This window comes from Pseudophryne corroboree, chromosome 2 (assembly GCF_028390025.1).
Source record: "Pseudophryne corroboree isolate aPseCor3 chromosome 2, aPseCor3.hap2, whole genome shotgun sequence".
In the NCBI taxonomy this organism is placed as follows: domain Eukaryota; kingdom Metazoa; phylum Chordata; class Amphibia; order Anura; family Myobatrachidae; genus Pseudophryne; species Pseudophryne corroboree.
Genome location: NC_086445.1, coordinates 541,867,291 through 541,890,381, shown reverse-complemented (window position 1 = coordinate 541,890,381; position 23,091 = coordinate 541,867,291). Strand labels below are relative to the sequence as shown.

General features: G+C 45.6%; 1 protein-coding gene across 1 annotated transcript in view; it reads right to left on the bottom strand.

Moving 5' to 3' along the window:
* Positions 1 to 23,091, bottom strand: part of CLIC4 (chloride intracellular channel 4) — a 156,172-nt gene that overhangs the window by 8,120 nt on the left and 124,961 nt on the right. The window contains exons 3-4 of the mRNA XM_063954288.1: positions 22,546 to 22,671; positions 11,215 to 11,321 (exon numbers count right to left, since the gene is read on the bottom strand). Of these exons, the coding sequence (XP_063810358.1) occupies positions 11,215 to 11,321; positions 22,546 to 22,671 (233 nt within the window). The remainder of the gene's footprint in view (positions 1 to 11,214; positions 11,322 to 22,545; positions 22,672 to 23,091) is intronic.

Below are 23,091 nucleotides of genomic sequence, written 5' to 3'. Positions count from 1 at the left end.
ATGCAGGCCCTGCTTTTTGTCCCTCCTTGGCGACTGACGTACGCCACGGCCGCGGCGCTGTCCGACTGAACCTGGATTGCCAGATTCCGGAGCAGAGGGGTGGCCTGAATCAGAGCACAGTAGATAGCCCGAAGTTCCATGATGTTGATCGCAGTAGGGTCTCTTGGGCAGACCACCTGCCCTGGAACTGTGCCCCCTGGGTGACAGCTCACCATCCTCTTAGACTCGCATCCGTCGTGAGGAGGACCCAATCCTGAATCCTGAAGTGACGACCTTCCAGTAGATTGTAAGATTGTTGCCACCACAGCAGAGAAATCCTGGCCTGGGGTGATATCTGAATCATCTGGTGCATCTGGAGATGGGAACCGGACTTTTTGTTCAGGATGTCCATTGGAAGGGTACGGCATGGAATCTTCCATACTGTATACGCCTCGTACGAGGCCACCATCTTTCCCAACAATTTTAAGCAGAGATGAATGGATATTCGAGCAGGTCAGAGAACCATGCAAACCATTTCCTGGAGCGTTCTTGCTTCGTCCTCTGGGAGGAATACTCGTTGTGCTACAGTGTCCAGTAGCATACCCAGAAACAGTAGCCGCTGAGATGGGTCCAAGTGGGAATTCTAGAGATTTAGGATCCACCCGTGGTGAGACAGAAGTTGTGTCGTGTGATCTATATGGAGCAGGGGAAGCTCCCTGGAATTAGCTGTTATCACGAGATCGTCGAGGTAAGGGACAGCGCTGACCCCCTGGACTTTGAGTTGAAACATAATTTCCGCCATCACCTTCATGAACACCCTCGGAGCAGTAGACAGGCCAAAGGGTAACTCCTAGAACCGGCAGTTATCGTTCAGCAGGGCGAACCTCAGATAGGCCTGATGGGAAGGCCAAATCGGGATATGTAGGTAGGCGCCCTTGATATCCAGGGATACCAGGAATTCCTGTGGTTCCAGGCCTGCGATCACCGCTTCTAAAGATTCCATCTTGAATTTGAAAACCTTCAGGTAAGGATTCAAGGACTTTAGAATCAAAATGGGTCTCACAGACCCATCTGGTTTTGGTACTATGAAGAGGCTGGAGTAGTAACCTTGTCCCTGTTGATGCATGGGCACTGGAACAATGACCTGGGACTGGACCAACTTTGTGATGGCCAGTAGCAGCGTAACACGCATATTTTCCAAAGCTGGTAAGCTTGATTTGAAAAATCATTGGGGAGGATCACCGTCGAACTCCAGCTTGTAACCCTGAGAGATGAGGTCTCTTACCCAGACATCCTGGTAGGAACCTTCCCAGATGTGGCTGAAGCGACGTAACAGAGCTCCCATCACGAGATCCTCTCGGGGTGAGCGGGCACGGTCATGCTGTAGCTTTTGCGGAAGCTGAACTGGTGCTCTGTTCCTGAGAGCCGGCAACGGCTGGTTTCTTAGGCTTGCCTCTGGTGCCTCTAACTGCGTTGGAGGCACCCCTGGTCCTAGAATGAAATCTGGTGGGCCGAAAGGACCGGGTAGACAGTCCCAGGTAAGTACGTCTAGCAGGGGGAGCCCCAGAGGGAAGAAACGTGGATTTTCCAGCAGTAGCCTTGGAAATCCATGCGTCCAATTCACCTCTGAAGAGCCATTCACCTATAAAGGAAAGAGATTCCACATTGCATTTGGAGTCAGCATCTGCAATCCACTGATGCAACCATATTGCTCTGTGTGCAGATACAGCCATAGGAGTGGTCCTAGCATTAATATTGCAAATCTCTTTTAGGGAGTCAGAGGTAGGAGGTTTGGTGACTGCCCCTACACAGTCAGTGACCCAGGTTCGGATCCTGGTCCGATATTAATCTAAATTATTTTTCCATTATTTAATGAAAATTTTTTTTTTACTTTTTGTATTTTTTCATTTTTTCTTTTTCTTTTATATTATCCGACACTTTATTCCCTAGTTTACTTATGTATATGCAAAAACATTTATATACAGTTATAAAGGATCATCCGAGTGAAAACAAAAGATCTATATATTAACTCGGGTATAATGTAATATCGTTGTTTATGATTTCTACTCACTTATATTCAAATTAATTTCTGTCAGATGCAGCCCTTTTGGATGTCTAATCCGTTAAACTGTCTGTATATGCATTTTCATGTTGTTTGTCTATATTGTATTTATATTTTAATACAATGAGCCGGTATTTATCTAATAGACTTCAGTATATTTTATATAATAATTTCCTGTGAATATTATTAAATTGTCTCTGTTATATACATGAGACATCTTTTAGTGTGTGAGCCGACGTTTTTTAAATATATAATAGTGTTTTAACTTATCCCAGCTTAATCATTGATTATATACACCTGTGCACTATAGCCTTTTGGCTTTAAATACTGTTCAGTTCAGAGGCAGGAATATACCTTTGATAAAGTCACGTGATACGTGACGAAACACGTTAGAACTCCGCCTCCCTAACACACCTTGATCCAGGTACCTAACACCTGAAGCAACTTGCTGTGATCCACCGGACCTGTGTATTGCTTCTTCAGTCTCCGCAAAGCCGCTTATTCCAGCACGCGGCTCTCACCTGCTCCACCAGCCCGGCGGTTCCCGTCATCTCCTTGCTGCATAAGCACTAGTGGGCAACGCAGGACTAAACGACCGGGGACGCCCGGTCTCAGACCAGCCCATAGGAGAGGTATTTATTTTACCGTTCTAGCACTGTGATGAGAACTCTGTGCTTTATCTGGGACCGCTTTGTCGTTTGACATCCACAAGTGCTACAATCAACTGATAAGTCATGTGAGTGACTGCGGACATTTATTAAGCTAATCTACACCAGCTTCTTCAATATATTATGATATCCATTATATTAGTACCATTCAAGGTGTACCTAACCTTATAATACCAGTTATATATACAACTACTTATCATATCTAACTGTTATTTTAATAGTTTGTTTTTATTCTAGTGCTTATGGTTAATAATAAGAATTTACTTACCGATAATTCTATTTCTCATAGTCCGTAGTGGATGCTGGGGACTCCGTAAGGACCATGGGGAATAGCGGCTCCGCAGGAGACTGGGCACAAAAGTAAAAGCTTTAGGACTACCTGGTGTGCACTGGCTCCTCCCCCTATGACCCTCCTCCAAGCCTCAGTTAGGATACTGTGCCCGGACGAGCGTACACAATAAGGAAGGATTTTGAATCCCGGGTAAGACTCATACCAGCCACACCAATCACACCGTACAACCTGTGATCTGAACCCAGTTAACAGCATGATAACAGAGGAGCCTCTGAAAAGATGGCTCACAACAATAATAACCCGATTTTTGTAACAATAACTATGTACAAGTATTGCAGACAATCCGCACTTGGGATGGGCGCCCAGCATCCACTACGGACTATGAGAAATAGAATTATCGGTAAGTAAATTCTTATTTTCTCTAACGTCCTAAGTGGATGCTGGGGACTCCGTAAGGACCATGGGGATTATACCAAAGCTCCCAAACGGGCGGGAGAGTGCGGATGACTCTGCAGCACCGAATGAGAGAACTCCAGGTCCTCCTCAGCCAGGGTATCAAATTTGTAGAATTTAGCAAACGTGTTTGCCCCTGACCAAGTAGCTGCTCGGCAAAGTTGTAAAGCCGAGACCCCTCGGGCAGCCGCCCAAGATGAGCCCCTTTCCTTGTGGAATGGGCTTTTACAGATTTTGGCTGTGGCAGGCCTGCCACAGAATGTGCAAGCTGAATTGTACTACAAATCCAACGAGCAATTGTCTGCTTAGAAGCAGGAGCACCCAGCTTGTTGGGTGCATACAGAATAAACAGCGAGTCAGATTTTCTGACTCCAGCCGTCCTGGAAACATATATTTTCAGGGCCCTGACTACGTCCAGCAACTTGGAGTCCTCCAAGTCCCTAGTAGCCGCAGGTACCACAATAGGCTGGTTCAAGTGAAACGCTGAAACCACCTTAGGGAGAAATTGAGGACGAGTCCTCAATTCTGCCCTGTCCGTATGAAAAATTAGGTAAGGGCTTTTATAGGATAAAGCCGCCAATTCTGAGACACGCCTGGCTGACGCCAGGGCTAACAGCATTACCACTTTCCATGTGAGATATTTTAAGTCCACAGTGGTGAGTGGTTCACACCAATGTGATTTTAGGAACCCCAAAACTACATTGAGATCCCAAGGTGCCACTGGAGGCACAAAAGGAGGCTGTATATGCAGTACCCCCTTGACAAACGTCTGAACTTCAGGAACTGAAGCCAGTTCTTTCTGGAAGAAAATCGACAGGGCCGAAATTTGAACCTTAATGGACCCTAATTTTAGGCCCATAGACAGTCCTGTTTGCAGGAAATGCAGGAAACGACCCAGTTGAAATTCCTCTGTAGGGGCCTTCCTGGCCTCACACCACGCAACATATTTACGCCAAATACGGTGATAATGTTGCACGGTTACATCCTTCCTGGCTTTTATCAGGGTAGGGATGACTTCATCCGGAATGCCTTTTTCCTTCAGGATCCGGCGTTCAACCTCCATGCCGTCAAACGCAGCCGCGGTAAGTCTTGGAACAGACAGGGTCCCTGCTGGAGCAGGTCCCTTCTTAGAGGTAGAGGCCACGGGTCCTCCGTGAGCATCTCTTGAAGTTCCGGGTACCAAGTCCTTCTTGGCCAATCCGGAGCCACGAGTATAGTCCTTACTCCTCTCCTTCTTATGATTCTCAGTACCTTGGGTATGAGAGGCAGAGGAGGGAACACATACACTGACTGGTACACCCACGGTGTTACCAGAGCGTCCACAGCTATTGCCTGAGGGTCCCTTGACCTGGCGCAATATCTGTCTAGTTTTTTGTTGAGGCGGGACGCCAACATGTCCACCTTTGGTTTTTCCCAACGGTTCACAATCATGTGGAAGACTTCTGGGTGAAGTCCCCACTCCCCCGGGTGGAGGTCGTGTCTGCTGAGGAAGTCTGCTTCCCAGTTGTCCACTCCCGGAATGAACACTGCTGACAGTGCTATCACATGATTTTCCGCCCAGCGAAGAATCCTTGCAACTTCTGCCATTGCCCTCCTGCTTCTTGTGCCGCCCTGTCTGTTTACGTGGGCGACTGCCGTGATGTTGTCCGACTGGATCAACACCGGCTGACCCTGAAGCAGAGGCCTTGCTTGACTTAGGGCATTGTAAATGGCCCTTAGTTCCAGGATATTTATGTGAAATGACGTTTCCATGCTTGACCACAAGCCCTGGAAATTTCTTCCCTGTGTGACTGCTCCCCAGCCTCTCAGGCTGGCATCCGTGGTCACCAGGACCCAGTCCTGAATGCCGAATCTGCGGCCCTCTAGAAGATGAGCACTCTGCAACCACCACAGGAGAGACACCCTTGTCCTTGGAGACAGGGTTATCCGCTGATGCATCTGAAGATGCGATCCGGACCATTTGTCCAGCAGATCCCACTGAAAAGTTCTTGCGTGGAATCTGCCGAATGGAATCGCTTCGTAAGAAGCCACCATTTTTCCCAGGACCCTTGTGCATTGATGCACTGACACTTGGCCTGGTTTCAGGAGGTTCCTGACTAGCTCGGATAACTCCCTGGCTTTCTCCTCCGGGAGAAACACCTTTTTCTGGACTGTGTCCAGAATCATCCCTAGGAACAGCAGATGTGTCGTCGGAATCAGCTGCGATTTTGGAATATTTAGAATCCACCCGTGCTGTCGTAGTACTACTTGAGATAGTGCTACTCCGACCTCTAACTGTTCCCTGGACCTTGCCCTTATCAGGAGATCGTCCAAGTAAGGGATAATTAAGACGCCTTTTCTTCGAAGAAGAATCATCATTTCGGCCATTACCTTGGTAAAGACCCGGGGTGCCGTGGACAATCCAAACGGCAGCGTCTGAAACTGATAGTGACAGTTCTGTACCACAAACCTGAGGTACCCTTGGTGAGAAGGGCAAATTGGGACATGGAGGTAAGCATCCTTGATGTCCAGAGACACCATATAGTCCCCTTCTTCCAGGTTCGCTATCACTGCTCTGAGTGACTCCATCTTGAATTTGAACCTTTGTATGTAAGTGTTCAATGATTTCAGATTTAAAATAGGTCTCACCGAGCCGTCCGGCTTCGGTACCACAAACAGCGTGGAATAATACCCCTTTCCCTGTTGTAGGAGGGGTACCTTGATTATCACCTGCTGGGAATACAGCTTGTGAATGGCTTCCAATACCGCCTCCCTGTTGGAGGGAGACGTTGGTAAAGCAGACTTCAGGAACCGGCGAGGGGGAGACGTCTCGAATTCCAATTTGTACCCCTGAGATACTACCTGCAGGATCCAGGGGTCCACTTGCGAGTGAGCCCACTGCGCGCTGAAATTCTTGAGACGACCCCCCACCGTACCTGAGTCCGCTTGTAAGGCCCCAGCGTCATGCTGAGGACTTGGCAGAAGCGGGGGAGGGCTTCTGTTCCTGGGAAGAGGCTGCCTGCTGCAGTCTTTTTCCCCTTCCTCTGCCCCGGGGCAGATATGAGTGGCCTTTTGCCCGCTTGCCCTTATGGGGACGAAAGGACTGAGCCTGAAAAGACGGTGTCTTTTTCTGCTGAGAGGTGACCTGGGGTAAAAAGGTGGATTTCCCAGCCGTTGCCGTGGCCACCAGGTCCGATATAACTCCTCCCCTTTATACGGCAATACTTCCATATGCCGTTTGGAATCCGCATCACCTGACCACTGTCGCGTCCATAACCCTCTTCTGGCAGAAATGGACAGCGCACTTACTCTTGATGCCAGAGTGCAAATATCCCTCTGTGCATCTCGCATATATAGAAATGCATCCTTTAAATGCTCTATAGTCAATAATATACTGTCCCTGTCCAGGGTATCAATATTTTCAGTCAGGGAATCCGACCAAGCCAGCCCCGCACTGCACATCCAGGCTGAGGCGATTGCTGGTCGCAGTATAACACCAGTATGGTGTGTATATACTTTTTAGGATATTTTCCAGCTTCCTATCAGCTGGCTCTTTGAGGGCGGCCGTATCAGGAGACGGTAACGCCACTTGTTTTGATAAGCGTGTGAGCGCCTTATCTACCCTAGGGGGTGTTTCCCAACGCGCCCTAACCTCTGGCGGGAAAGGGTATAATGCCAATAATTTTTTAGAAATTAGCAGTTTTTTATCGGGGGAAACCCACGCTTCATCACACACCTCATTTAATTCATCTGATTCAGGAAAAACTACGGGTAGTTTTTTCACACCCCACATAATACCCTTTTTTGTGGTACTTGTAGTATCAGAAATGTTCAAAACCTCCTTCATTGCCGTGATCATGTAACGTGTGGCCCTACTGGAAAATACGTTTGTTTCCTCACCGTCGACACTGGAGTCAGTGTCCGTGTCTGGGTCTGTGTCGACCATCTGAGGTAACGGGCGCTTTAGAGCCCCTGACGGTGTTTGAGACGCCTGGACAGGTATTAACTGTTTTTCCGGCTGTCTCATGTCGTCAACAGTCTTTTGTAAAGTGCTGACGCTATCACGTAATTCCTTCCATAAGACCATCCAGTCAGGTGTCGACTCCCTAGGGGGTGACATCACTATTACAGGCAATTGCTCCGCCTCCATACCATTTTCCTCCTCATACATGTCGACACAACGTACCGACACACAGCACACACACAGGGAATGCTCTGATAGAGGACAGGACCCCACTAGCCCTTTGGGGAGACAGAGGGAGAGTTTGCCAGCACACACCAGAGCGCTATATATATATATATATATACAGGGATAACCTTATATAAGTGTTTTTCCCTTATATAGCTGCTGTATTTATTAATCTGCCAAATTAGTGCCCCCCCTCTCTTGTTTTACCCTGTTTCTGTAGTGCAGGACTGCAGGGGAGAGCCAGGGAGCTTCCCTCCAACGGAGCTGTGAGGGAAAATGGCGCTTGTGTGCTGAGGAGATAGGCTCCGCCCCCTTCTCGGCGGCCTTTCTCCCCTTTTTTTAAGGAAAAACTGGCAGGGGTTAAATGCATCCATATAGCCCAGGAGCTATATGTGATGTATTTTTAGCCCTCTAAGGTGATTTTATTGCGTCTCAGGGCGCCCCCCCCCCCCAGCGCCCTGCACCCTCAGTGACCGGAGTGTGAAGTGTGCCGAGAGCAATGGCGCACAGCTGCGGTGCTGTGCGCTACCTTATTGAAGACAGGACGTCTTCTGCCGCCGATTTTCCGGACCTCTTCTGTCTTCTGGCTCTGTAAGGGGGCCGGCGGCGCGGCTCTGGGACCCATCCATGGCTGGGCCTGTGATCGTCCCTCTGGAGCTAATGTCCAGTAGCCTAAGAAGCCCAATCCACTCTGCACGCAGGTGAGTTCGCTTCTTCTCCCCTTAGTCCCTCGGTGCAGTGAGCCTGTTGCCAGCAGGACTCACTGAAAATAAAAAACCTAATTTAAACTTTTACTCTAAGCAGCTCAGGAGAGCCACCTAGTATGCACCCTTCTCGTTCGGGCACAAAAATCTAACTGAGGCTTGGAGGAGGGTCATAGGGGGAGGAGCCAGTGCACACCAGGTAGTCCTAAAGCTTTTACTTTTGCGCCCAGTCTCCTGCGGAGCCGCTATTCCCCATGGTCCTTACGGAGTCCCCAGCATCCACTTAGGACGTTAGAGAAAAATTAATTATATTTTTTACGTCGGCTCTCATTCTTTCCCTGGTATATTGCGCAGCCGTTTTCTGTTTTATTGCTCTTTATCTGACACCCACTTAGTGTTCACGGGCGCGCGTTTTATCAGGGGAATTTCTTTCATTACTAAGTCTATTTATAGGCGCTTTTACAAGCAGTTATTTGTACTCTACCCGTGTCCTGAATGTGTTTGAGGAAAGTAACTGTAGTAACCAGGGTCATATCCCCCCGAGAGACCCTCCTGATTTTGAGTAGCCCAGGAATGAAGTGCAAGTGTCATCCAGCAACCTGCAATGACTGGTCTTTGCAATACACCCGCAGCAGTGTAGATAGATTTCAGTGAGGCCTCAATTTTCCTATCCTCCCGGTCCTTTACCGTAAAGGATCCTGGGGCAGGGAGTACCAACTTTTTGGAAAGGTGGGAGACAGAGACATCTACAGCTGGAGATTTTTCCCAGAACATTCTGCCTTCAGTGGCAAAGGGGAAGGTATGCAAACATCATTTTGACACCTGATTTTTTTATCAGGAGTTTTCCCAGGCTAATTTAAACAAATCATCTAATTCCTTGGAATCAGGAAAATTGACTGTCAAACTGTCTTGTGGGAGGAAAAATAACTGCTGATTTGTAGCGTCCTCCAGGGGGAGCTTTAGCACATCCCTTATAGCCAAAATGAGAGGTTCAATACCCTGTGCAGGTGTGGAGTCACCACTTATGGGGTCCACATCATTCCGATCATCCTGTATATCATCATCAGTATCTGATAGGAGTGCAGGTAAAGCACGTTTATGTGCACCTGTAGTAGACGGTGGGGGATGGGGGGGCATCAGCCCTGGTAGCTAAACTTGCTACTGCTTGTTGCAGTTCTTGTGTTTTATTGGCATTAGCAGTTAATTGAGATGACATATCAAACATATTTTTTATAGTCCCCAGCCAGGAGGGCTTGTGACTCTCTCCCACATTGTCAGCATGTTGTGATGACTGACTAAACTGCTCACATCATAAAAAGCCAGATGAGGAAGGGAAGAATCTGGCATTACATACACTGCATAATTTTTGTTTCACCATTATGGTGAGTTACAAACAAGCCTGCCCTATTGCATGTGAGGAGACAAATAGTATGAGAGGAGACCAGCACACCAACGCTGCAGAGCCCCAGTGAGGCTGTCAGCGTTTTTATATAGATGTATCAGTTAAACTGTTTCTAACTAGGATTCCCTAGAGGAATATTGTGCACAAATTGCGGCTCTCCCACTACTCAAACACCCTGTACCAGTGATCCAGCGTATGACAGACCGGTGGAGCTGTGTGAGGCTGCTGCTTATGCAGAGGAAGGTGCCAAAATGCAGCTGAGCCCGCTCTGATATAGCTCCGCTCCCCGTAATGGCGCCAGAGATACTGTTACATATTTATACTGGCTATGTCTCCTAAATGCGCTGTAGTGTCACATAAATGTAAGTACAGCTAATGTCAGCCACTGTCACGCAGGGGCTACAAGCAGGTCCCCCCCAGGAGGGACCTGTATGCCTCACTTGCGCTTTTGCCGCACCATGAACCAGGGCGCCCGGTGTGTACTCACCACCGACGATCACCTTCAGGCAGCGTTAGGGGTGTGTGGCATGCTGGGACAGCTAAGGCGCAGTGCCCCGCTGAACAAACAGCTCCTCAGGATGGTGGCCCTGCAGCGGGGAAGCGGCTCTGCACTTAACGAGGCCGGTGATCGGTTTCCCCCTAACTCCCACGGCACAGGTATGTTGTTGCCCAAACAGCATACCAAAAATAATTATGTTTTAAAATAAATAGAAATTTCTCTGGAGCTCCAGAGTGTGCATCCTCTCCTGAGGGCACTTTTTTCTAAACTGCCTCTGGGAGGGGGCATAGAATGGAGGAGACAGCACACCCAGTGGAAGAAATTGAAAGTACACTGGCTCCTTTGGACCCCGTCTATACCCATCGTACTAATGTGTCCCCAATATCCCTTATGGATGCTAGAGAAATTATGCCTCAGTCTAGATAGTTAAATCAAAATCGACTAAGGTACTAATTAAGTCACCTATGCTCAAGCATGGCTATCCTTAAAACCTGGACTGGAATCATACCCTCCAACATTTCACACATAAAAAAACGGTACAAATTAGGAAAAAGGGCGTAGCCATAGGTAAAGAGGGCATGGCCAAGCCCCCTTTCCTATAATGTCAATGGAAGTTTGGAGAGTCAAAAATCGGTACAGACCATAGAAAAAAAAAAAAGGTACTGTACCTGCCAAAAAGGTACAGTTGGAAGGTATGTGAAATGGCAGGATGTTGGAAAACTCTGGTATACGTAAGTATCTTACTTTACCTGAACTCAACACAAATGAACAGAGAATTTTGGACAGGATATTAAAATTTTCAAACCGCTCCAGCTTTAGTAAGTAAATATGTCCTCCCTTCACATATGGCAGATAGAGGTTTAGTGTCCTCCATAGCCACCCATAACCAGATGCTTAGTGGTGACTCGCACTGAAGTCTTAAGTCCCTGGAGATTATTACAGGAAGTGATAAGGCAGGAAAGTGAGACCTTACAGTGGAAGAGTTACCTTCATTGGCATCTGGCTTGGAGTTCTTGATGTATGCCGAAAACTTAGCAAATATGTCCATGCCGGCTGTGTTGGATTCTGGGTGCTTTGCTGCTAATTTGCGGTACCTGGAATAATCAATTAATGGAATATTTAAAAGTAAAAAACTCATCTGATTAATTTAATTACATAAAAGCTCCCAAAAATGTTGAATGTCTTTGAGTTAATAGGAGTACCACCATTGTAAAAATGCTAAATTTAATTAACACTACAATGGTAATTGGTTTCAACATTGGAGTATTACCAAAAGGCAAGAATATGCTGTTAACTACAAGGCCTTATACATTACATTGCTATATTTCCCGTTGTTTCACAGTTCGTTTTGACTGCTAAATTACATAGATTATATATATCTTGTTTTAAAAAGGCACTAAAGCTTTATTATCGCAAAACCATTTTTAAAGACCAACTAATTTACTTTACTTCCGTGCTTATATGATGTTTATTTATCCACTACAGAAGATGCATTTCCTTCTAACTAGGGTGTTTGCATGTCCTTTTTATTTCCTTAAATGCACATGTCTAGAATACACAAGTATTTCAGCTGATAAGGTCACAACGACTAAACAGACAAGAGGTTGTCATCTCATTTAATAGCACTGTTAACAGACTGAAGAAAAGGCCAGCTGGGCTACCAAATATAACTAATAGATAAGGAACACTCATATTTGGTACACAGGCGCTGTATTTGCAGTGTGGTGTTGGACAGACTGACTTGTCATAGAATTACCGTAAATGTTATTATACTTACTGGGATCCAGAAGTGATCTATAGAACAATCAAGCTATATCAGGGAAGCGCATTAAAACTTTGCATTTTGTAATGAAAGCACTTCATAGGTTTTGAAGCACACTGCCACTTGCACTATATGGTTTATATTGCCTTTGGATTTCTAATGGTATTCTGGAAAATCAAGGTTAGTGGTGAAAAGAAACTAAGGCAACACAGTGATACGCTACACTTTATTCACTTTCTGGTAAGTGCGCCATTTGGAAGGAAACCTCTTATCGTACTATATGTAGAATATAGCACACTAAAGGGAGCCATTTCTATTTTGTCTTTGACACATAACCAGACTTCAGAGTATAAGGCAGACACTTGTTAGATACCTCATACATATATATATTTTTCAAATACAGTAGGAAGTGTGAATGTCTGTACATTTAATGAAGCCTTGCAAAACAGGTCTTACTTACTTCAACATATTTAGCCCAACTCACTTAATCAGTCTGGCTAATGCTATAATGCACGTTATGTGTTCTTTAAAGAACTTTATTGGGAGATTCACTTCATAACTTCAATCCAAGGCAATTTTCATTTGTAATATGTTAAACATAAGCAGTTATGTGATTTGTAAAATGAAAGCTGTTATTCTATTCTTCTAGTTACCTAAAATGAGATTACCCAACATGTTTACTTAGGGACTAATACCCACTCCCTCTTTCTTCTATACTGTAGGATCTCGTGAGTACTTTTTCTGTTTTATGTTCAAGTTGTACTTAAATTACTTTAATGTATTCTTATGTACTGGTTGTCTTTTGTGATTATCTTTATTTTGTATGCTTTATAGTGTGATTTTTCCAGCACTACAGAATCTGTGGCATCTTACAAATAAAGGACACTGATTAGTGTCCTCACTAGGCTGTTTGGTATTACCAGAGACTGCACCCTGCCCATTACAGAAATGCCAGGCTGATTTCATAAGCTATTGGTTCCTCCTCTCTCTGTACAACAACTGGACAATACAGGACACCCCCCTGTTCTGGCATTGGAGGATGTTTGTGTCATCCCACCACCAGCAAGAGATACCGGACACCCATCCTGCACCCATTTCTGACCTCGGACTGCCAGATGGTACTCTGGGACCAAGGTCAGTGGACTGGAAGCCAGGTTTGGGCTGCGCAGCCTGTGTGGGACCACATGTCATAATCAGTTTTGCTATTTGCAGTAGCTATTAAGCCATTGTCATTAGGAATCTCAACATAAACAGCAATTCTAAAAAGGACTGGAGAGATACAACTAAATGTGTGCTTTGTGATGTGGTCAAAATCCTGGTAGTTGGGATCCAGGCAGTCAGAAGGCTAATCCTGGTATATTGTCCTAACCTAAATAATTTTCCTCATATAATAGCTATATATGCCAGTTTTGACAGCTGATAACAATGATACAAACAAGGCCATCTTATCTTTTTGTGTTAGGTGCAGAGTAATGTAACATGCACATGAGGGGAATGGATCTCATGGATCAGTGTGTGGCGATGTACCCACGCAGACGCAAAAACCGGACATGGCACATTCGGGTGTTCTTTCACTTTCTTGATGTGACCTATGCATGGCGGCTGAATCAAATGTCTGGATTCAATGATTAAAATCAGCTCTATTTTAAAGCATTCATTACTCGAGCAATGATCAAAGCTAACTCTATGGAGCATGGTCGAAGAGGAAGACCAAGTGAGACACCACCTCCGTGTAAGTGCAGTACATGTCAAAAGCACCCCCTGAAATCAGATTCAGTGTGGGAAATCACTGGCCAAAGCTTACAGATGCAAGACATGCTAACAGGTGCCACAATGCAGTTTGAACACATAAAACCAAGTACATCTGCATGAAGAGTTGTGAGCCTGTGTGTCCAGGATGCTTCTCCAACTTTCCTACGAAGGCCCAGATTTATCAAGCCTTGGAGAGTGATAAATAGCATGGTGATAAAGTACCAGCCAATCAGCTCCTAACTGCCATGTTACAGGCTGGGTTTGAAAAATGACAGGAGCTGATTTGGTTGGTACTTTATCAGCGTGAAATTTATCACTCTCCAAGGCTTGATAAATCTGGGCCTTAGCGTTAAAATCAGTTACAATGAGTTCACGAAAAATGTTTGTTTCCTACCTATAAACTCAGAGGTAAATGAAAATATTGGTTATAAATATTGAGCACATTTTTGTTTCTAGACGAATAGAACCATAAATATGAATAAGAAATGCATTGTTATTAACTTAGAGGATTATTTGTTTCTGCGGGGGGGGGGGGGGGGGGGATACAGACTTTTTATCGATTTTTTTTTCATGTTACCTTACTTTTTTTTGCAAGAACAAAAATAATAAAAACCTTTCACGATTAAAATACTGTTCCGTGATAATAGGGCAATTTGTTTATGTTACAGATGTATGTCTGTGGACAGGTGGATAACGTCTTCAGTTTTCTAGTTTTAGGAAAACTTTCGTGTTTTTTCTAACCACTTAACGGACAAAAAAAATTTCCCCAAAAACCGCTCAGAAGTTGTCAGGTTTTTTTTTTTTATAAGTGAATTAGGTTAAGAACATGAATTTAGACCTATCCAAAATGATTTTAGTTCAAAAGAAAAAAAAAAATGATTATTATTTTTTTTTTATTATTTATTTTTATAAAAATTGTTCCCCTAAAACATCGAAGCATTGATCGGGAACATTGTGACCATCGGGACATCGCGACTTTAGTATTTAGAGCCCGGATAGCTGCCATGTACACGGGTGGGGGAGCTTGGGGGCAATGATTTACACTTACCAGCGGCTGCTATTGTCTGCGGCTGCTGGGGGTGGGGGGTTCCTGCCGTGCTGACCGATCGGCAATGATCGTCAGCACGGCAACACCGGGGACAGGAAGACTGCTAACACTGTTTATCTGACTTGTCGCATCATGTGCGACCAGGTCAGATAAAGCAATTGCAGGCATGGTCGCATCTGATGCGACCATGACAGGCAAGTGGTTAAGTCATGAAGACTAATTGAAAACTTTTTTTTTTTTTCTTCTAAATCTTGCATTAGGTTCTCATAATTCACACATGAAAGGGTTAAATGAGAGATTTGCTGCAAGTGGAGGATGGGTTGTAAACTGCTCTTCTCACAGTCATAACAAGAAAAAAGAACCAAAACGTGCGCAAAAGGAAGAGCCAATCAAAATTTATTTGGATTAATTATTTTTATTTTTATTTTCTTATTTTTGTTTTTATTAAATATTATTTAATTGTAGTTATTACCAAATAAATTAATTATAAATATATTCCTTAGAGTGACCACAATAGGATATTAAAAATAATATTAAAATAAATGAAATAACACAATCATGAAATATATAACCATCTAGTTAATTATTCATATATGGTTAGTATTCCAGAAAACCAATAATGGATACAAATATATAGAATCCTGAAGAACACTGGCTGGCCAGCCTTAATTAATAATTAAAAATTGTGCACAAACAAAATGTATCAAAAATCAATGGAGTATACAAATGGAAGATGTATTGCCTGTAGAATATCATAAAATTGCATATAAAATAAAAACTCAGAGTTCTTCCAATAACGATCTAAAATGGTAGTGGTTAGCCGTTATATATGTATCCAAAGGTCTCGTACGGCTCATTAGCTCTTAACCTCGTACGGCTGCTGATGTGAATGCTAAATGTTTAAGCAAATGTATAGAAACCAGTCCCGTCCTTTTGACCAATGTTATTGAAAAGTCTCGATAAAGGCACCTATCCTTAAGCAGCCGTTAGTGTGGGCAGCCAATGCTGTAGAATTACAGTCCCGTATTTAAGATGATTAATATGAATAAATAAAATAAAATACTAAAACAAAGTCCCGAATGGCTCAAATAGCCCCTAGCCTAGTGAGGCCATAGGTGTGGGTGGCTAAAATGACGGGATAATGTATAAATAAATGAAACCTCGTCTCACTCGTAGCAATCTCACCCGTGCCAGTGAATGCAGTAGTCGTCTCACTCGTAGCAATCTCACCCGTGCCAGTGAATGCAGTAGCCGTCTCACTCGTAGCAATCTCACCCGTGCCAGTAAATGCTGTAGCCGTCCAACCGGCCGGATGTTCACCGGACCTCCGCTGTTTCCAATCCACAAGCCGTTCTGTGCTGCGCTGCCTGGATGCTCCTCCGACAGCGCAGCTGGGTAATCCTTAGGCTGGGATGTAGGAGATGGAAATATCTGTGGCGGTTTAGGGCGGATTAAGCCTGTCGGTGATATCCGTTCGTCTCCAAATAGCAGAGAGATGGTATATATCCGTGGATCACTCCAAAGCCGTTCAACCTAACGCGTTTCTCGACCGTAGGCACTGGTCGTTTCATCAGACTCTTCTCACAGTCAACTGGGCTAAATCTACTATTACTACTACCCTCAGAGTAGAGGAGACCTAGAGTATTTTGGGTTTACTTTTATGTGTTTGGTACTGCACATGGGTAAAATGTGAGACTGGAAAGCTATACACTAGTGGTTCCCACACTTCACGGCGCCCTACAGTATCAGAATTTTTTATTTATTTTTTTAGAGCACCCCTAGGACAAACAAATGTTATTGAGAAATTCAGAAAAAAAAAATAAGAATTTACTTACCGATAATTCTATTTCTCGGAGTCCGTAGTGGATGCTGGGGTTCCTGAAAGGACCATGGGGAATAGCGGCTCCGCAGGAGACAGGGCACAAAAAAGTAAAGCTTTACTAGGTCAGGTGGTGTGCACTGGCTCCTCCCCCTATGACCCTCCTCCAGACTCCAGTTAGGTACTGTGCCCGGACGAGCATACACAATAAGGGAGGCATTTTGAATCCCGGGTAAGACTCATACCAGCCACACCAATCACACCGTACAACTTGTGATCTAAACCCAGTTAACAGTATGACAACAGAAAGGGCCTCTTAAAGATGGCTCCTTAACAATAACCCGAATTAGTTAACAATAACTATGTACAAGTATTGCAGATAATCCGCACTTGGGATGGGCGCCCAGCATCCACTACGGACTCCGAGAAATAGAATTATCGGTAAGTAAATTCTTATTTTCTCTATCGTCCTAAGTGGATGCTGGGGTTCCTGAAAGGACCATGGGGATTATACCAAAGCTCCCAAACGGGCGGGAGAGTGCGGATGACTCTGCAGCACCGAATGAGAGAACTCCAGGTCCTCCTTTGCCAGGGTATCAAATTTGTAAAATTTTACAAACGTGTTCTCCCCCGACCACGTAGCTGCTCGGCAGAGTTGTAATGCCGAGACCCCTCGGGCAGCCGCCCAAGATGAGCCCACCTTCCTTGTGGAGTGGGCTTTTACAGTTTTAGGCTGTGGCAGGCCTGCCACAGAATGTGCAAGTTGAATTGTGTTACAAATCCAACGAGCAATCGACTGCTTAGAAGCAGGTGCGCCCAACTTGTTGGGTGCATACAATATAAACAGCGAGTCAGATTTTCTGACTCCAGCCGTCCTTGCAATGTATATTTTTAAGGCTCTGACAACGTCCAACAACTTGGAGTCCTCCAAGTCGCTAGTGGCCGCAGGCACCACAATAGGTTGGTTCAGATGAAATGCTGATACCACTTTAGGGAGAAAATGCGGACGAGTCCGCAGTTCTGCCCTATCCGAATGGAAGATTAGATAAGGACTTTTATAAGATAAAGCCGCCAATTCAGATACTCTCCTGGCAGAGGCCAGGGCTAGTAACATAGTCACTTTCAATGTGAGATATTTCAAATCCACCTTTTTCAATGGTTCAAACCAATGGGATTTGAGGAAATCTAAAACTACATTTAGATCCCACGGTGCCACCGGAGGCACCACAGGAGGCTGTATATGCAGTACTCCCTTGACAAAAGTCTGGACCTCAGGGACAGAGGCCAATTCTTTTTGGAAGAATATTGACAGGGCCGAAATTTGAACCTTAATGGATCCCAATTTGAGACCCATAGATAATCCTGATTGCAGGAAATGTAGGAAACGACCCAGTTGGAATTCCTCCGTCGGAACCCTCCGATCCTCGCACCACGCTACATATTTTCGCCAAATGCGGTGATAATGTTTCACGGTGACTTCCTTCCGTGCCTTAATCAAGGTAGGAATGACTTCTTCTGGAATGCCTTTCCCTTTTAGGATCTGGCGTTCAACCGCCATGCCGTCAAACGCAGCCGCGGTAAGTCTTGAAAAAGACAGGGACCCTGCTGTAGCAGGTCCCTTCTCAGAGGTAGAGGCCACGGTTCGTCCGTGAGCATCTCTTGAAGTTCCGGATACCAAGTCCTTCTCGGCCAATCCGGAACCACTAGTATTGTTCTTACTCTTCTTTGCCGTATGATCTTCAATACCTTTGGTATGAGCGGCAGAGGAGGAAACACATACACTGACTGGTACACCCAAGGAGTTACCAGTGCGTCCACAGCTATTGCCTGTGGATCTCTTGACCTGGCGCAATATTTGTCCAGTTTCTTGTTGAGGCGAGACGCCATCATGTCTACAATTGGTCTTTCCCAACGGTCTATTAACATGTTGAAGACTTCTGGATGTAGACCCCACTCTCCCGGATGAAGATCGTGTCTGCTGAGGAAGTCTGCTTCCCAGTTGTCCACGCCCGGGATGAACACTGCTGACAGTGCTATCACGTGATTCTCCGCCCAGCGAAGAATCTTGGCAGCTTCTGCCATTGCACTCCTGCTTCTTGTGCCGCCCTGCCTGTTTACATGGGCGACCGCCGTGATGTTGTCCGACTGAATCAACACCGGCTTTCCTTGCAGGAGAAGTTCCGCCTGGCTTAGAGCATTGTAGATTGCTCTTAGTTCCAGAATGTTTATGTGAAGAGACTTTTCCAGACTCGTCCATACTCCCTGGAAGTTTCTTCCTTGTGTGACTGCTCCCCAGCCTCTCAGGCTGGCGTCCGTGGTCACCAGGATCCAATCCTGAATGCCGAATCTGCGGCCTTCTAATAGGTGAGCCTTCTGCAACCACCACAGAAGTGACACCCTTGTCTTTGGTGACAGGGTTATTCGCAGGTGCATCTGCAGATGCGACCCTGACCATTTGTCCAACAGATCCCTTTGGAATATTCTTGCATGGAATCTGCCGAATGGAATTGCTTCGTAAGAAGCCACCATTTTTCCCAGGACTCTTGTGCATTGATGTACTGACACTTTTCCTGGTTTTAGGAGGTTCCTGACCAGATCGGATAACTCCTTGGCTTTTTCCTCTGGAAGGAAAACCTTTTTCTGAACCGTGTCCAGAATCATTCCTAGGAACAGCAGACGAGTTGTCGGGATTAAATGGGATTTTGGAATATTCAGAATCCACCCGTGTTGTCTTAGCACCTCTTGAGATAGTGCTAAAGCTGTCTCCAGCTGTTCTCTGGACCTTGCCCTTATTAGGAGATCGTCCAAGTATGGGATAACTAATACGCCTTTTCTTCGAAGAAGAATCATCATCTCGGCCATTACCTTGGTAAAGACCCGAGGCGCCGTGGACAATCCGAACGGCAGCGTCTGAAACTGATAGTGACAGTTTTGAACAATGAACCTGAGGTACCCCTGGTGTGCGGGGTAAATCGGAACGTGTAGATACGCATCCTTGATGTCCAAGGATACCATAAAGTCCCCTTCTTCCAGGTTCGCTATCACTGCTCTGAGTGACTCCATCTTGAACTTGAACTTTTTTATGTAGAGGTTCAAGGACTTCAGATTTAGAATAGGCCTTACCGAGCCATCCGGCTTCGGTACCACAAATAGAGTGGAATAATACCCCTTTCCTTGTTGTAATAGGGGTACTTTGACTATCACCTGCTGAGCGTACAGCTTGTGAATGGCTTCCAACACCCTCTCCCTTTCGGAAGAGACGGTTGGTAAGGCAGACTTCAGGAAACGATGAGGAGGATCCGTCTCTAATTCCAACCTGTACCCCTGAGATATTATCTGCAGGATCCAGGGGTCTACCTGCGAGTGAGCCCACTGCGCGCTGTAATTTTTGAGACGGCCCCCCACTGTCCCCGAGTCCGCTTGAGAGGCCCCAGCGTCATGCTGAGGTTTTTGCAGGAGCCGGGGAGGGCTTCTGTTCCTGGGAAGGAGCTGCCTGTTGGTGTCTCTTCCCTCTTCCTCTGCCTCGTGGCAGATACGACAAGCCCTTTGCTCTCTTATTTTTGTAGGAGCGAAAAGGCTGCGGTTGAAAGGTCGGTGCCTTTCTCTGTTGGGGAGTGACTTGAGGTAAAAAAGTGGATTTCCCGGCAGTAGCCGTGGCCACCAAGTCTGATAGACCAACTCCAAATAACTCCTCCCCTTTATACGGCAAAACCTCCATGTGACGTTTTGAATCCGCATCGCCTGTCCACTGTCGTGTCCATAAGGCTCTTCTGGCTGAAATGGACATAGCACTCATCCGAGATGCCAGTGTGCAAATATCCCTCTGTGCATCACGCATATAGATAAATGCATCCTTTATTTGTTCTAACGACAGTAAAACATTGTCCCTATCTAGGGTATCAATATTTTCAATCAGGGATTCTGACCAAACTACTCCAGCACTGCACATCCAGGCAGTTGCTATAGCTGGTCGTAGTATAACACCTGCATGTGTGTATATATTCTTTTGAATAACTTCCATCTTTCTATCTGATGGATCCTTAAGTGCGGTCGTCTCAGGAGAGGGTAACGCCACTTGTTTGGATAAGCGTGTGAGCGCCTTGTCCACCTTAGGGGGTGTTTCCCAGCGCGCCCTAACCTCTGGCGGGAAAGGGTATAATGCCAATAACTTTTTTGAAATTATCAACTTTTTATCAGGAGCAACCCACGCTTCATCACACACGTCATTTAATTCTTCTGATTCAGGAAAAACTGTTTGTAGTTTTTTCACACCATACATAATACCCTGTTTTACGGTATCTGTAGTATCAGCTAAATGTAACGTCTCCTTCATTGCCAAAATCATATAACGTGTGGCCCTACTGGAAAATACGTTTGAATTTCTACCGTCGTCACTGGAATCAGTGCCCGTGTCTGGGTCTGTGTCGACCGACTGAGGCAAAGGGCGTTTTACAGCCCCTGACGGTGTTTGAGGCGCCTGGACAGGCATTAATTGATTGTCCGGCCGCCTCATGTCCTCAACTGACTGTTTAAGGGAAGATAAACCATCACGTAATTCCACAAATAAAGGCATCCATTCTGGTGTCGACCCCCTGGGGGGTGACATCTGCATATTTGGCAATTGCTCCGCCTCCACACCAATATCGTCCTCATACATGTCGACACCACGTACCGACACACACCGCAAACTCACAGGGAATGCTCTAATGAAGACAGGACCCACTAGCCCTTTTGGGGAGACAGAGGGAGAGTCTGCCAGCACACACCACAAAGCGCTATATATACAAGGGATATCCTTATATTAAGTGCTCCCTTATAGCTGCTTTAATATATATATATATAGCCATTAATGTGCCCCCCCTCTCTGTTTTACCCTGTTTCTGTAGTGCAGTGCAGGGGAGAGACCTGGGAGCCGTTCTGACCAGCGGAGCTGTGACAGAAAATGGCGCCGTGTGCTGAGGAGATAGGCCCCGCCCCTTTTTCGGCGGGTTCTTCTCCCGCTATTTTTCCAGTCAGGCAGGGGTTAAATATCTCCATATAGCCCCTATGGGCTATATGTGAGGTATTTTTAGCCTTGTATAAGGTTTATATTTGCCTCTCAGAGCGCCCCCCCCCAGCGCTCTGCACCCTCAGTGACTGCCCAGTGAAGTGTGCTGAGAGGAAAATGGCGCACAGCTGCAGTGCTGTGCGCTACCTTATGAAGACTGAGGAGTCTTCAGCCGCCGGTTTCCGGACCTCTTCACGCTTCAGCATCTGCAAGGGGGTCGGCGGCGCGGCTCCGGGACCGGACTCCACGGCTGGGCCTGTGTTCGATCCCTCTGGAGCTAATGGTGTCCAGTAGCCAAGCAGCAAATCCACTCTGCATGCAGGTGAGTTTACTACTTTCCCCCTAAGTCCCACGTTGCAGTGATCCTGTTGCCAGCAGGACTCACTGTAAAGAAAAAAACCTAAACTAAACTTTCTCTAAGCAGCTCTTTAGGAGAGCCACCTAGATTGCACCCTTCTCGTTCGGGCACAAAATCTAACTGGAGTCTGGAGGAGGGTCATAGGGGGAGGAGCCAGTGCACACCACCTGACCTAGTAAAGCTTTACTTTTTTGTGCCCTGTCTCCTGCGGAGCCGCTATTCCCCATGGTCCTTTCAGGAACCCCAGCATCCACTTAGGACGATAGAGAAATATATTAAAGTAAGTAAATTGTGTTTATAAGTCATCCTTAGGTTCAGTTATATAGTGAGGACAGGATTCGCTTCAGTTTGTCTACATATTTTATGATTGGAAGCCACAAGCACTAGTTTGCCTAATACATTGACCATAAATGATTTAAATTTGTGCTGGATCACCAACCCAGGGCACCCCTGCCATACTTCACCAACAGCTTCTCACAACCTCATGTAGTTTGTTTTTTACTACTACTACGGTCATCGTTTTTATACTCACTTTGGAGGGCAAAGCACTTCTTCTAGAAACTCCTCTATCTTATTTACATCGGTCTTCACATCATGGTTGTAGGTTATAAATGGCGGATGTGTTCCAGGGGCAAGATTTTGTAAATCAGCTGGTTTTCTGATACGAAGATAAAAAATAAAATACATCAATAAAACAATTCATCTTAAGTTCATTACTATACGTATACATGATATATTTCTGAATGTCATGGATGAGGCCTGGAAGGGGGGAGGTTAGCAGTTAATGGGGGGGAAGGGGGCATACATCACAATAAAACTTAAACGGTTTTATATTTACATTCCCCAATAAACACAGTTCAACAAGCTGATCCAAAAAGGCATATTAGGAGATTTTCTGCAATTAAAATTCAAGGCTTTGCTCAGAACAACTGCAGGAAATCACTTGAATGCCAAAGTGTGTTTTCCCAGCCCCTGACATTCCTTTCCTCTTCAACATACACTTGTGCTCAGCAAGCTCATGTCCCATTTTGGTGAACTTCGTTCTCCGTCAAAACAATGCGCAGCAAACCCTTGGTGA